Source organism: Micromesistius poutassou (assembly GCF_964030765.1).
Source record: "Micromesistius poutassou genome assembly, chromosome: 3".
NCBI classification, from domain to species: Eukaryota; Metazoa; Chordata; class Actinopteri; order Gadiformes; family Gadidae; genus Micromesistius; species Micromesistius poutassou.
In genome coordinates, this window is record NC_140273.1 from 19,348,534 (window position 1) to 19,363,583 (window position 15,050).

At 45.8% G+C, this 15,050-nt stretch overlaps 2 protein-coding genes across 2 annotated transcripts in view; both read right to left on the bottom strand.

Moving 5' to 3' along the window:
• LOC311341111 (uncharacterized protein) overlaps positions 1-7,661 on the bottom strand; it is a gene marked incomplete at both ends in the record, with an annotated part of 14,225 nt that extends 6,564 nt beyond the window's left edge. Inside the window, one exon of the mRNA XM_084466014.1 lies at positions 6,962-7,661. Within this exon, the coding sequence (XP_084322140.1) occupies positions 6,962-7,661 (700 nt within the window). The remainder of the gene's footprint in view (positions 1-6,961) is intronic.
• Positions 7,662-8,648: 987 nt separating this feature from the next.
• On the bottom strand, positions 8,649-13,983 carry LOC311341112 (uncharacterized protein; the record flags this gene model as incomplete). Its single annotated transcript, XM_084466015.1, has 2 exons — positions 8,649-8,654; positions 13,156-13,983. 2 exons carry the CDS (start codon positions 13,981-13,983, stop codon positions 8,649-8,651), a joined length of 834 nt encoding a protein of 277 aa, XP_084322141.1.
• Positions 13,984-15,050: the final 1,067 nt, after the last annotated feature.

A 15,050-nucleotide genomic window follows, 5' to 3' on the forward strand; every position in this document is an offset into this window, starting at 1 on the left:
GTGTCCACATCGAGGAAGGTGGTTTGTTCATGCAGTGCATCCTTCAATACCTGCACTGCAAGGCTTTCAGTGGGAACAGCAGATTCTTTGTTGAAGATCAGCCTCAAGTCCACAAAGACTGATCCCTTACTAGAAATGTGATAATGAAAATGAAACAAAAACACCAGAATTAGGATAAACTAGTTTCAAAGCTTTTTAGCTTTTCTATCACTATCATATTGATTGGAAATCATCTATGTTATATACATGAAGGTATTCATTAATAAATAAACAGCATGAAAATAATTCAATAAAAGTGGTGGTACTTACACAAAAAGTATTTCAATAAAATTGGTTGTACTTACGCAAAAGAGTTGATTGTACTCCTGGAATATGTTGCAGGAAAACTAGGTTTAAAGCCATTGTTAACCTATTATAAGATATAAAATGTATTAATATTCAACATGTTTTATGTTTTTCATGTTAAAATGCAGGAATTCAATATTTTTTATAATTCAAACTGAAATAAATCTTCATATCATTATCTCACCTCTGTTGTAACATTAGCAGCCAGCTCCTCATAGGCTGTGGAGCTTGTATCTAAGTAGTCGTCTATAAATGTACGTCTCATGCTGAATCTTAAATCAATAGTCCCTTCATTTTCTGAAGGGGGATCAGCAGTTGTCGTTGTTGACACTGCAGTTGTCGATGATCCTGCAGTTGCTGTTGTGGGTCCTACAGTTGTAGCTTCTGATCCATGAATTGTTGTTGGTTCAGGATTTGGCGTTGTTGGTCCTGCAGTTGTTGTTGTTGATCCTGCAGTAGTAGTTAATGTTGTTGTTGTTGATGGTCCTGCAGTTGGTGTTGGTAAAGCAGTTGTCATTATAGCTTCTGAAGTTGTCGTTGTTGACACTGCAGTTGTCGATGATCCCACAGTTGTTGTCGTGGGTCCTGCAGTTGTAGCTCCAGATCCATGAATTGTTGTTGGTTCATCAGTTGCCGTTGTAGGTCCTGCAGTGGTTGTTGTTGGTCCTGTAGTCGTAGCTCTTGGACCAGCAGTTGTTGTTGTTGCTCCTGCAGTTGTTGCTAAAGCAGTTGTCGATATTGGTCCTGCATTTGAAGCTGTTGGTCCAGCAATTGTTGTTTGTTCAGCAGTTGTCGTTGTCAGTCCTGCAGTCGTTGTTTTTGGCAATGCAGTTGTAGCTGTTGGACCAGCAGTTGTTGTTGGTTCAGCAGTTGCCATTGTTGGTCCTGCAGTTGTTGTTGTTGTGGGTCCCGTGATAGTAGTTAATGGTCCTGCAGTTGTTGTTGCTCGTCCTGCAGTGGTTGTTTGTCCTGAAGTTGTTGTAGTTGGTCCTATTAAGGTAGGTCATGCAGAGGGAGTGATTTTATATTTAAATATATTATCTTGAGGTGAATGAAACCTTTTACAGTACTATTTACAACCCACCCATCTTGCTTTGCTAATGAAGTGTTTAAACTAGCAATTTATGTGAAATTATAATTGTAGTGTTATAGTTACCTGCAGCAATAGTAGTAGTGTCCACATCAAGGAAGGTGATTTGTTCATGCAGTGCATCCTTCAATACCTGCACTGCAAGGCTTTCAGTGGGAACAGCAGATTCTTTGTTGAAGATCAGCCTCAAGTCCACAAAGACTGATCCCTTACTAGAAATGTGATAATGAAAATGAAACAAAAACACCAGAATTAGGATAAACTAGTTTCAAAGCTTTTTAGCTTTTCTATCACTATCATATTGATTGGCAATCATCTATGTTATATATATAAAGAGCATGAAAGTAATTCAATAAAAGTGGTGGTACTTACGCAAAAAATATTTCAATAAAATTGGTTGTACTTACGCAAAAGAGTTGATTGTACTCCTGGAATATGTTGCAGGAAAACTAGGTTTGAAGCCATTGTTAACCTATTATAAGATATAAAATGTATTAATATTCAACATGTTTTATGTTTTTCATGTTAAAATGCAGGAATTCAATATTTTTTATAATTCAAACTGAAATAAATCTTCAAATCATTATCTCACCTCTGTTGTAACATTAGCAGCCAGCTCCTCATAGGCTGTGGAGCTTGTATCTAAGTAGTCGTCTATAAATGTACGTCTCATGCTGAATCTTAAATCAATAGTCCCTTCATTTTCTGAAGGGGGATCAGCAGTTGTCTTTGTTGACACTGCAGTTGTCGATGATCCTGCAGTTGCTGTTGTGGGTCCTGCAGTTGTAGCTTCTGATCCATGAATTGTTGTTGGTTCAGGATTTGGCGTTGTTGGTCCTGCAGTTGTTGTTGTTGATCCTGCAGTAGTAGTTAATGTTGTTGTTAATGGTCCTGCAGTTGGTGCTGGTAAAGCAGTTGTCATTATAGGTCCTGAAGTTGTCGTTGTTGACACTGCAGTTGTCGATGATCCCGCAGTTGCTGTCGTGGGTCCTGCAGTTGTAGCTTCTGATCCATGAATTGTTGTTGGTTCAGGATTTGGCGTTGTTGCTCCTGAAGTTGTTGATCCTGCAGTTGTTTGTGTTGGTCCTTCCGTTGTTGTTAGTTCTGTGTTTGTAGTTGATGTTGGTCCTGCAGTTGTGTGTTCTGCTGTTGTAACTGGTGGTCCTTTAACTGTTGTTGTTGGTCCTTTAGTCTTTGTTGTTGGTCCTGCTGCAGTAGTTGATCGTTTTTCAGTCGTTATTTGTTGCTCAGTGGTTGTTGGTCCTGCAGTTGTTGAGGGTTTTGCTTTGGTAGTTGTTGGCCCTGCAGTTGTTGATTTTGTTTCAGTAGTTGTGGTTGATGGTCCTGCAGTTGTTGTTGCTAGTCCTGCTGAAGTAGTTGATGGTCTTGCAGCTGGTGTTGTCGGTTCTGCAGTTTCAGTTGATCCTGCTGTAGCAGTCGGTGGTCCTGAATTTGTTGTTGTGTCTCCTGCTTTAGTAGTTGTGAGTCCTGCAGAAGTAGTTATGGGTCCTACATTTGTTGATGTTGGTTCAGTAGTTGTCGTTGTTGGTCCTGAAGTTGTTTCTCCTTCTGTTGTTGTTGGTCCTGTGTTTGTAGTTGTGTGTTCTGCTGTTGTAATTTGTGGTCTTTTAACTGTTGTTGTTGGTTCTTCAGTTTTGGTTGTTGGTCCTGCTGCAGTAGTTGTTACTTGTTTTGCAGTGGTTGTTGGTCCTGCAGTTGTTGTTGTGGGTCCTGCAGTTTCAGTTGGTCTTGATGTAGCAGTCGTTGGTCCTGAATTTGTTGTTGTGTGTCCTGCTTTAGTAGTTGTGGACCCTACAGAAGTAGTTGTGGGTACTGCAGTTGTTGTTTTTGGTGCTGCAGTTGTTGTTGTGGTTTTTCCTGCCGTTGTTGATGATCCTGAAGTTGTTGTTGTGGGTCTTGCCGTTTTTGTGGATCCCACGGTAGAAGTTAATAGTCCAGTAGTTGTTGTTGATCCTGCAGCTGTTCTTGCTGGTTTTGCTGTTGTAGTTGTTGGTCCTGCAGTTGTTCTTTGTACTGCAGTTGTAGTGAGTCCTGCTGTAGCAGTTGTGGATCGTACTGTAGTAGTTGTGGGAATTGCATTTGTTGTTATTGGTCCTGCAGTTGTTTGTCCTTCTGTTGTGGCTGCGGGTCCTACAGTTGTTGTTGGTCCTGCAATTGTTGTTGTTGCTGCAGCAAATGTTGTCGTTGGTGCAGCAGTTGTTGTCATTAGTTCAGCAGTTGTTATCATTGGGGCAGCAGTTGTTGTGGTGGGTCCAGCAGTTGTCGTTGTTGGTCCTGAAGTTGTCGTTGTTGGTGGTGCAGTTGTTGTTAGTTCAGCAGTTGTTGTCGTTGGTGCAGCAGTTGCCGTTGTTAGTGCAGCAGTTGTCGTTGTTGGTGCAGCAGTTGTGATTGTTGGTGCAGCAGTTGTCATTGTTGTTGCAGCTGTTGTCGTCGTTGGTGCAGCAGTTGTCGTTGATCCAGCATTTGTTTTTGTTGGTGCAGCAATTGTCGTTGTTGGTGCAGCAGTTATTGTTGTTGGTCCTAAAGTGTTCGTTGTTGGTGCGGCAGTTGTCGTTGTTGCTGCAGGAGTTGTTGTCGTTATTTCAGCATTTGTTGTCGTTGGTGCAGCAGTTGTTGTCGTTGGTGCAGCAGTTGTTGTCGTTGGTTCAGCAGTTGTTGTTGTTGGTGCAGCAGTTGTTGTGGGTGCTGCAGATGTTGTGGTGGGTCCAGCAGTTGTTGTGGATCCCACGGTAGAAGTTAATAGTCCAGTAGTTGTTGTTGTTTCTGCAGCTGTTCTTGATGGTTTTGCTGTTGTAGTTGTTGGGCCTGCAGTTGTTCTTTGTACTGCAGTTGTAGTGAGTCCTGCTGTAGTAGTTGTGGATTGTGCTGTAGTAGTTGTGTGTATTGCATTTGTTGTTATTGGTCCTGCAGTTGTCTGTCCTTCTGTTGTGGCTGTGGGTCCTACAGTTCTTGTTGTTGGTCCTGCAATTGTCGTTGTTGGTGCAGCAGTTATTGTTGTTGGTGCAGCAGTTTTCGTTGTTGGTGCAGCAGTTGTTGTTGTTGGTGCAGCAGTTGTTGTCGTTGGTGCAGCAGTTGTTGTTGTTGGTGCATCAGTTGTTCTGGGTGCTGCAGATGTTGTGGTGGGTCCAGCAGTTGTTGTTGTTGGTCCTGAAGTTATCGTTGTTGGTGCAGCAGTTGTTGTTGTTGTTGGTGCAGTAGTTGTTGTTGATGCAGCAGTTGTCGTTATTGGTCCAGCAGTTGTTGTCGTTGGTGCAGCAGTTGTTGTCATTGGTGCAGCAGTTGTTTTCGTTGGTCCAGCAGTTGTTGTCGTTGGTTCAGCAGTTGTTGTTGTTGGTGCATCAGTTGTTGTCATTGGTACAGCATATGTGGTTGTTGGTCCCGCAGTAGTTGTGGTGGGTGCAGCAGTTGCCGTTGGTGCAGCAGTTGTTGTCGTTGGTGCAGCAGCTGTCGTTGTTGGTCCAGCAGTTGTTGTCGCTGGTGCAGCAGTTGTTGTCATTGGTGCAGCAGTTGTTTTCGTTGGTCCAGCAGTTGTTGTCGTTGGTTCAGCAGTTGTTGTCGTTGGTGCAGCAGTTGTTGTCATTGGTACAGCATTTGTGGTTGTTGGTCCCGCAGTAGTTGTGGTGGGTGCAGCAGTTGTTGTCGTTGGTGCAGCAGTTGTTGTGGGTACTGCAGATGTTGTGGTGGGTCCAGCAGTTAAAGTGGTTGGCTCTGCATTTGTCGTTGTTGCTGCAGCAGTTGTTGTTGTTGGTGCAGCAGTTGTCGTTGTTGGTCCAGCAGTTGTTGTCGCTGGTGCAGCAGTTGTTTTCGTTGGTCCAGCAGTTGTTGTTGGTTTAGCAGTTGTTGTCGTTGGTGCAGCAGTTGTGGTTGTTGGTTCAGGAGTAGTTGTGGTGGGTGCAGCAGTTGTTGTTGGTGCAGCAGTTGTTGTCGTTGGTTCTGCATTTGTCGTTGTTGCTTCAGCAATTGTTGTCGTTGGTGCAGCTGTTGTCGTTGGTCGAGCAGTTGACGTCGTTGGTGCAGCAGTTGTCATTGTTGTTGCAGCAGTTGTCGTTGATCCAGCAGTTGTTTTCGTTGGTGTTGTTCGTCCTAAAGTTTTCGTTGTTGGTGCAGCAGTTGTTGTTGGTGCAGCAGTTATTGTTGTTGGTCCTAAAGTTTTCGTTGTTGGTGCAGCAGTTGTTGTTGGTGCAGCAGTTGTTGTCGTTGGTGCAGCAGTTGTTGTCGTTGGTGCAGCAGTTGTTGTGGGTGCTGCAGATGTTGTGGTGGGTCTAGCAGTTGATGTTGTTGGTCCTAAAGTTTTCGTTGTTGGTGCAGCAGTTGTTGTTGGTGCAGCAGTTGTTGTTGTTGGTGCAGCAGTTGTTGTTGATGCAGCAGTTGTCGTTATTGGTCCAGCAGTTGTTGTCATTCGTGCAGCAGTTGTTTTCGTTGGTCCAGCAGTTGTTGTTGTTGGTGCATCAGTTGTTGTCATTGGTACAGCATTTGTGGTTGTTGGTCCCGCAGTAGTTGTGGTGGGTGCAGCAGTTGTCGTTGGTGCAGCAGTTGTTGTCGTTGGTGCAGCAGTTGTTGTCGTTAGTGCAGCAGTTGTTGTGGGTAATGCAGATGTTGTGGTGGGTCCAGCAGATAAAGTGGTTGGCTCTGCATTTGTCGTTGTTGCTGCAGCAGTCGTTGTTGTTGGTGCAGCAGTTGTCGTTGTTGATGCAGCAGTTGTTGTTGTTGGTGCAGCAGCTGTCAATGTTGGTCCAGCAGTTGTTGTCGCTGGTGCAGCAGTTGTTGTCGTTGGTGCAGCAGTTGCTGTTGGTGCAGCAGTTGTTTTCGTTGGTCCAGCAGTTGTTGTTGGTTTAGCAGTTGTTGTTGTTGGTGCATCAGTTGTGGTTGTTGGTTCAGGAGTAGTTGTGGTGGGTGCAGCAGTTGTTGTTGGTGCAGCAGTTGTTGTCGTTGGTGCAGCAGTTGTTGTGGGTACTGCAAATGTTGTGGTAGGTCCAGCAGTTGTGGTGGTTGGTTCTGCATTTGTCGTTGTTGCTTTAGCAATTGTTGTCGTTGGTGCAGCTGTTGTCGTTGGTTGAGCAGTTGTCATCATTGGTAAAGCAGTTGTCGTTGGTATAGCAGTTGTTGTCGTCTGTGCAGCAGTTGTTGATGTTGTGGATCCCACGGTAGTAGTTAATAGTCCAGAAGTTGTTGTTGGTTCTGCAGCTGTTCTTGATGGTTTTGCTGTTGTAGTTGTTGGGCCTGCAGTTGTTCTTTGTACTGCAGTTGTAGTGAGTCCTGCTGTAGCAGTTGTGGATCGTGCTGTAGTAGTTGTGTGTATTGCATTTGTTGTTATTGGTCCTGCAGTTGTCTGTCCTTCTGTTGTGGCTGTGGGTCCTACAGTTGTTGTTGTTGGTCCTGCAATTGGTGTTGTTGCTGCAGCAAATGTTGTTGTTGGGGCAGCAGTTGTTGGCGTTAGTTCAGCAGTTGTTGTCGTTGGTGCAGCAGTTGTGATTGTTGTTGCAGCTGTTGTCGTCGTTGGTGCACCAGTTGTCGTTGATCCAGCATTTGTTTTTGTTGGTGCAGCAATTGTCGTTGTTGGTGCAGCAGTTGTTGTTGTTGGTGCAGCAGTTGTTGTCGTTGGTGCAGCAGTTGTTGTCGTTGGTGCAGCAGTTGTGGTTGTTGGTTCAGGAGTAGTTGTGGTGGGTGCAGCAGTTGTTGTCGTTGGTGCAGCAGTTGTCGTGGGTACTGCAAATGTTGTGGTGGGTCCAGGAGTTGTGGTGGTTGGTTCTGCATTTGTCGTTGTTGCTTCAGCAATTGTTGTCGTTGGTGCAGCTGTTGTCGTTGGTCGAGCAGTTGTCGTCGTTGGTATAGCAGTTGTTGTCGTTGGTGTAGCAGTTGTTGTCGTTGGTGCAGCAGTTGTTGTCGTTAATTCAGCAGTTGTTGTCGTTGGGGCAGCAGTTGTTGTGGTGGGTCCAGCAGTTGTCGTTGTTGGTCCTGAAGTTCTCATTGTTGGTGCAGCAGTTGTCGTCGTTGGTGCAGCAGTTGTCGTTGATCCAGCAGTTGTTTTCGTTGGTGCAGCAATTGTCGTTGTTGGTTCAGCAGTTATTGTTGTTGGTCCTAAAGTTTTCGTTGTCGGTGCAGCAGTTGTCGTTGTTGGACCAGCAGTCGTCGTTGGTGCAGCAGTTGTTGTCGTTGGTGCAGCAGTTGTTGTGGGTACTGCAGATGTTGTGGTGGGTCCAGCAGTTGAAGTGGTTGGTTCTGTAGTTGTTGTTGTTGCTTCAGCAATTGTTGTCGTTGGTGCAGCTGTTGTTGTCGTTGGTGTAGCAGTTGTTGTCGTTGGTGTAGCAGTTGTTGATTTTGTTTCAGCAGTTGTGGTTGATGGTGCTGCAGTTGCTGTTGCTAGTCCTGCTGATGTAGTTGATGGTCTTGCAGCTGGTGTTGTCGGTTCTGCAGTTTCAGTTGGTCCTGCTGTAGCAGTCGGTGGTCCTGAATTTGTTGTTGCATCTCCTGCCTTAGTAGTTGTGAGTCCTGCAGAAGTAGTTGTGGGTACTGCAGTGGTTGTTATTTGTGCTGCAGGTATTGTTAGTCCTGTAGTTGTTGATGTGGGTCCTACAGTAGTAGTCTTGGGTCCTGCTGTAGTTGTTGTTGCTGCTACAGATATTATTGATTGTCCTGCTGAAGCAGTGGTGAGTCCTGCAGTAGTAGGTGTTGGTCCTTTTGTTGCAGTTGTGGTTGTAGTTTGTTTATTATTCGTCACAATATTAGATCCATCCAGGTTGATGATGCCCCTGGATATTGCTTCCATCAATACCTGCATAGCAGTGCTTTCACTGGGAACAACTGATTTGTTTTTGAAGATCAGTTCCAAGTCCACAACGACTGATCCATTACTAGAAACAAAGAGAGGCAAACATTAACTTATTTAATGATTATCTTATGTTTATTTGTCAGAACTTATGTTTTTTGTATAATGCATATTTGTGAAAGGGATAACAATGAGGTTTTTGTGATGGTGATAATAACAATAATAAAAAGACTGTAAGAAATATTAAACACGTACCTGAAGGATTTAACTTTGCTCCTGGAAAAAATATCTTCAAAATAGGCTTCAAAGCCTTTGTCTACCTAATGTGAAAAATATAATATTGGGATTAAAACTATAATTCAGGCAATAATGACTGGAAATTGCAAATTATTGATTTAAGTAAAACATCAAAAGACTATTAGTATCTCACCTCTGTTGTAACATTATTAGAGAGGACCTGAAAGTCTGTGGAGGTAGGGTCTGAGTATTGTTTGATAAATGTTTGGCTTAAACTGAATGTTATCTCCAAAGTCCCTTCTTCTGAAGTGGTAGTGGGTCCTGCAGTTATAGTAGTGGAATCTGCAGTCGCTGCTGTGGGTACTTGTGTATTCGTTGTGGGTCCAGCTGTAGTAGTTGAGCGTCCTACAGTAGTAGTCGTTGATCCTTTATTTGTTGTTATTGGTACTGCAGTTGTTTTTGATCCTGCAGTTTTTGTAGTTCCTCTATTTGTTGTGGTTAGTTCTGCAGTAGTTGTTATGAGTCCTGCAATTGTTGATGTTCCTGCAGTTGTTGTTTGTTCAGCAGTTGCCGATGTTGGTCCTTTATATGTTATTGGTCCTGCAGTAGTTGTTGGTCTTTTTGTTGTTGTCGTGGGTCTCGTGTTAGTCGGTAATGATCCTACAGTTGTTGGTGTTGGTTCTGCAGTCGTTGTTGCGATAGTTGTTGGTCCTACAGTTGTTGATGTTGGTTCAGTAGTTGTCGTTGTTGGTCCTGAAGTTGTTTCTCCTTCTGTTGTTGTTGGTCCTGTGTTTGTAGTTGTGTGTTCTGCTGTTGTAATTTGTGGTCTTTTAACTGTTGTTGTTGGTTCTTCAGTTTTGGTTGTTGGTCCTGCTGCAGTAGTTGTTACTTGTTTTGCAGTGGTTGTTGGTCCTGCAGTTGTTGTTGTGGGTCCTGCAGTTTCAGTTGGTCTTGATGTAGCAGTCGTTGGTCCTGAATTTGTTGTTGTGTGTCCTGCTTTAGTAGTTGTGGACCCTACAGAAGTAGTTGTGGGTACTGCAGTTGTTGTTTTTGGTGCTGCAGTTGTTGTTGTGGTTTTTCCTGCCATTGTTGATGATCCTGCAGTTGTTGTTGTGGGTCTTGCCGTTTTTGTGGATACCACGGTAGAAGTTAATAGTCCAGTAGTTGTTGTTGATCCTGCAGCTGTTCTTGCTGGTTTTGCTGTTGTAGTTGTTGGTCCTGCAGTTGTTCTTTGTACTGCAGTTGTAGTGAGTCCTGCTGTAGCAGTTGTGGATCGTGCTATAGTAGTTGTGGGTATTGCATTTGTTGTTATTGGTCCTGCAGTTGTCTGTCTTTCTGTTGTGGCTGCGGGTCCTACAGTTGTTGTTGTTGGTCCTGCAATTGTTGTTGTTGCTGCAGCAAATGTTGTCATTGGTGCAGCAGTTGTTGTCATTAGTTCAGCAGTTGATGTCGTTGGGGCAGCAGTTGTTGTGGTGGGTCCAGCAGTTGTCGTTGTTGTTCCTGAAGTTGTCATTGTTGGTGGCGCAGTTGTTGTTGGTGCAGCATTTGTCGTTGGTGCAGCATTTGTTGTTGTTGTTCCTACCAAAGTTGTTTTGGGTGCGGCATTTGTTGTCGTTGGTCCAGCAGTTGCCGTTGTTAATGCAACAGTTGTCGTTGTTGGTGCAGCAGTTGTGATTGTTGGTGCAGCAGTTGTCATTGTTGTTGCAGCAATTGTCGTCGTTGGTACAGCAGTTGTCGGTGATCCAGCAGTTGTTTTAGTTGGTGCATTAATTGTCGTTGTTGGTGCAGCAGTTATTGTTGTTGATCCTAAAGTTTTCGTTGTTGGTGCGGCAGTTGTGGTTGATGCTGCAGCAGTTGTTGTCGTTATTTCAGCATTTGTTGTCGTTGGTGCAGCAGTTGTTGTCGTTATTTCAGCATTTGTTGTCGTTGGTGCAGCAATTGTTGTGGGTGCTGCATATGTTGTGGTGGGTCCAGTTGTTGTTGTTGTTGGCGCAGCAGTTGTCGTTGTTGGTCCAGCAGTTGTTGTCGTTGGTGCAGCAGTTGTTGTCGTTGGTTCATTTGTTGTCGTAGGTGCATCAGTTGTTGTCATTGGTGCAGAAGTTGTGGTTGTTGGTCCTTCAGTAGTTGTGGTGGGTTCAGCAATTGTCGTTGGTGCAGCAGTTGTTGTCATTGGTACAGCAGTTGTTGTCGTTGGTTCAGCAGTTGTTGTGGGTACTACAGATGTTGTGGTGGGTCCAGCAGTTAAAGTGGTTGGTTCTGCAATTGTCGTTGTTGCTGCAGCAGTTGTTGTTGTTGGTGCCGCAGTTGTCGTTGTTGGTGCAGAAGTTGTCGTTGTTGGTGCAGAAGTTGTCGTTGTTGGTGCAGCAGTTGTTGTCGTTGGTTCAGCAGTTGTCGTCATTGGTGCAGCAGTTGTCGTTGGTGTAGCAGTTGTTGTCGTTGGTGCAGCAATTTCTGTGGGTCCTGCAGATGTGGTGGGTCCAGGAGTTGTGGTGGTCGGTTCTGCAGTTGTCGTTGTTACTGCAGCAGTCGTTGTAGTTGGTGCAGCAGTTGTTGTTGTGGGTCCTGCAGTTATTGTGGTGGGTCCAGCAGTTGTCGTTCTCGGTCCTGAAGCTGTCGTTGTTGGTGCAGCTGTTGTTGTTCGTGTAGCAGTTGTTGTCATTAGTGCAGCAATTGTGGTGGGTGCAGCAGTTGTTCTTGTTGGTGCAGCAGTTGTCGTTGGTGCAGCAGTTGTTGTGGGCCCTGCAGATGTTGTGGTGGGTCCAGCAGTTGTGATGGTTGGTCCTGCAGTTGTCGTTGTTGCTGCAGCAGTTGTTGTCGTTGGTGCAGCAGTTATTTTCGTTGGTGCAGCATTTGTTGTCGTTGATTCAGCAGTTGTCGTCGTTGGTGCAGCAGTTGTCGTTGGTGCAGCAGTTGTTGTCGTTGGTTCAGCAGTTGTTGTGGGTCCTGCAGATGTTGTGGTGGGTCCAGGAGTTGTGGTGGTTGGTTCTGCAGTTGTCGTTGTTACTGCAGCAGTTGTTGTCGTTGGTGCAGCAGTTGTTGTTGGTGGTTCAGCATTTGTTGTCGTTGGTGCAGCAATTGTTTTCGTTGGTTCAGCAATTGTTGTTGTTGGTGCAGCAGTTGTTGTCGTTGGTGCAGCAGTTGTTGTCGTTGGTTCAGCAGTTGTCGTCATTGGTGCAGCAGTTGTCGTTGGTGCAGCAGTTGTTGTCGTTGGTGCAGCAGTTGTTGTGGGTCCTGCAGATGTGGTGGGTCCAGGAGTTGTGGTGGTCGGTTCTGCAGTTGTTGCTGCAGCAGTCATTGTAGTTGGTGCAGCAGTTGTTGTTGTGGGTCCTTCAGTTATTGTCGTTGGTCCAGCAGTTGTCGTTCTTGGTCCGGAAGCTGTCGTTGTTGGTGCAGCTGTTGTTGTTCGTGTAGCAGTTGTTGTCGTTGGTGCAGCAGTTGTCGTTGGTGCAGCAGTTGTTGTCGTTGGTGCAGCAGTTGTTGTCGGTCCTGCAGATGTTGTGGTGGGTCCAGGAGTTGTGGTGGTTGGTTCTGCAGTTGTCGTTGTTACTGCAGCAGTTGTTGTCGTTGGTGCAGCAGTTGTTGTCGTTGGTGCAGCAGTTGTTGTCGTTGGTGCAGCAATTGTTGTTGGTGCTGCAGGTGTTGTGGTGGGTCCAACATTTGTTGTTGTTGTTGGTTCTGCAATTGTCGTTGTTGCTGCAGCAGTTGTTGTTGTTGGTGCCGCAGTTGTCGTTGTTGGTGCAGCAGTCGTGGTTGTTGGTCCTGCAGTTGTTGTGGGTACTGCAAATGTTGTGGTGTGTCCAGCAGTTGTTGTTGGTGCAGCAGTTGTTGTCGTTGGTGCAGCAGTTGTTGTCGTTGGTGCAGCAGTTGTTTTCATCGGTCCAGCAGTTTTTGTTGTTAGTTCAGCATTTGTTGTCGTTGGTGCATCAGTTGTTTTCGTCGGTCCAGCAGTTGTTGTCGTTGGTTCAGCATTTGTTGTCATTGGTGCAGAAGTAGTGGTTGCTGGTCCTGCAGTAGTTGTGGTGGGTGGAGCAGTTGTTGTCGTTGGTGCACCGGTTGTTGTCGTTGTTACAGCAGTTGTTGTTTTAGGTGCCGCAGTTGTCGTTGTTGGTAGAGCAGTTGTTGTTGGTGCAGCAGTTGTTTTCGTTGGTCCAGCAGTTGTTATTGTTGGTTTAGCAGTTGTTGTTTGTTTAGCAGTTGTTGTCGTTGATGCAGAAGTTGTGGTTGTTGGTCCTGCAGTTGTCATTGTTGCTTCAGCAGTTGATGTTGTTGGTGCAGCAGCTGTTGTCGTTGGTGTAGCAGCTGTTGTCGTTGGTTCAGCAGTTGTCGTCATTGGTGCAGCAGTTGTCGTTGGTGCAGCAGTTGATGTCGTTGGTGCAGCAGTTGTTGTGGGTCCTGCAGATGTGGTGGGTCCAGGAGTTGTGGTGGTCGGTTCTGCAGTTGTCGTTGTTACTGCAGCAGTTGTTGTCGTTGGTGCATCATTTGTTATAGTTGGTCGAGCAGTTGTCGTTGTTGGTGTAGCAGTTGTTGTCGTTAGTGCAGCAGTTGTTGTTGTGGGTCCTGCAGTTATTGTGGTGGGTCCAGCAATTGTCATTGTTGGTCCTGAAGCTGTCGTTTTTGGTGCAGCTGTCGTTGTTCGTGTAGCAGTTGTTGTCATTAGTGCAGCAATTGTGGTGGGTGCAGCAGTTGTCGTTGGTGCAGCAGCTGTTGTCGTTGGTTCAGCAGTTGTCGTCATTGGTGCAGCAGTTGTTGTTGTTGGTGCAGCAGTTGTTGTCGTTGGTGCAGCAGTTGTTGTTGTTGGTCCGGAAGTTGTTGTTGCTGCAGCAATTGTTGTCGTTGGTGCAGTAGTTGTTGTTGTTGGTTCAGCATTTGTTGTCGTTGGTCGTCCAGTTGTCGTTGTTGGTGCAGCAGTTGTTGTTGTTGGTGCAGCAGTTTTTGTCGTTGGTCCAACAGTTGTTGTCGTTGGTTCAACAGTTGTTGTCGTTGGTGCAGCAGTTGTTGTCGTTGGTGCAGCAGTTGTTTTCGTTGGTGCAGCAGTTGTTTTCGTTTGTCCAGCAGTTGTTGTCCTTGGTTCAGCAGTTGTTGTCGTTGGTGCATCAGTTGTTGTCATCGGTGCAGCAGTTGTGGTTGTTGGTCCTGCAATAGTTGTGGTGTGTGCAGCAGTTGTTCTTGTTGGTGCAGCAGTTTTTGTCCTTGATGCAGCAGTTGTTGTGGGCCCTGCAGATGTCGTGGTGGGTCCAGCAGTTGGGGTGGTTGGTCTTGCAGTTGTCGTTGTTGCTGCAGCAGTTGTTTTTGTTGGTGCAGCATCTGTTGTCATTGGTGCTGCAGTTGTTGTCGTTAGTGCAGCAGTTGTTTTCGTTGGTCCAGCAGTTGTTGTCGTCGGTGTAGCAGATGTTGTCGTTGGTGCAGCAGTTGTTGTCGTTGGTGCAGAAGTTGTTGTTGTGGGTCCTGCAGTTATTGTGGTGGGTCCAGCAGTTGTCGTTGTTGGTGCAACAGTTGTTGTTGTTGGTGTAGCAGTTGTTGTCATTGGTGCAGCAGTTGTGGTGGGTGCAGCAGTTGTTGTTGGTGCAGTAGTTGTTGTAATTGGTGCAGCAGTTGTGGGACCTGCAGATGTTGTGTTGGGTCCTGCAGTTGTCCTTGTTGCTGCAGCAGTTGTTGATGTTGGTGAAGCAGTTGTTTTTGGTGGTCCAGCAGTTTTTGTCGTTGGTAAAACAGTTGTTGTCGTTAGTGCAGCAGTTGTGGTTGTTGCTCCTCCAGTAGTTGTAGTGGGTGCAGCAGTTGTTGTCGTTGGTCCAGCAGTTGTTGTCGTTGGTGCAGCAGTTGTTGTTGTTAGTGAAGCAGTTGTTGTAGTGGGTGCAGCAGTTGTTGTTGTTGGTCCTGCAGTTGTTTTTGCTGCAGCAATTGTTGTCGTTGGTGCAGCAGTTGTTGACGTTGGTGCAGCAGCTGTTGTCGTTGGTCCTGCAGTTATTTTGGTGGGTCCAGCAGTTGTCGTTGGTGCAGCAGTTGTTGATGTTGGTGCAGAAGTTGTTTTCGTTCGTCTAGCAGTTGTTGTCGTCGGTGTAGCAGATGTTGTCGTTGGTGCAGCAATTGTTGTCGTTGGTGCAGCAGTTGTTGTTGTGGGTCCTGCAGTTATTGTGGTGGGTCCAGCAGTTGTCGTTGTTGGTGCAACAGTTGTTGTTGTTGGTGTAGCAGTTGTTGTCATTGGTGCAGCAGTTGTGGTGGGTGCAGCAGTTGTTGTTGGTGCAGTAGTTGTTGTAATTGATGCAGCAGTTGTGGGCCCTGCAGATGTTGTGGTGGGTCCAGCAGTTGTGGTGGTCGGTCCTGCAGTTGTCCTTGTTGCTGCAGCAGTTATTGTCATTGGTGCAGCAGTTGTTTTCATTGGTCCAGCAGTAGTTGTACTGGGTGCAGCAGTTGTTGTTGTTGGTCCTGCAGTTGTTGTTGCTGCAGCAATTGTTGTCGTTGGTTGAGCAGTTGTTGTCGTTGGTGCAGCAGTTGATGATGTTGGTGAAGCAGTTGTTTTTGGTGGTCCAGCAGTTTTTGTCGTTGGTAAAACAGTTGTTGTCGTTAGTGCAGCAGTTGTGGTTGTTGCTCCTC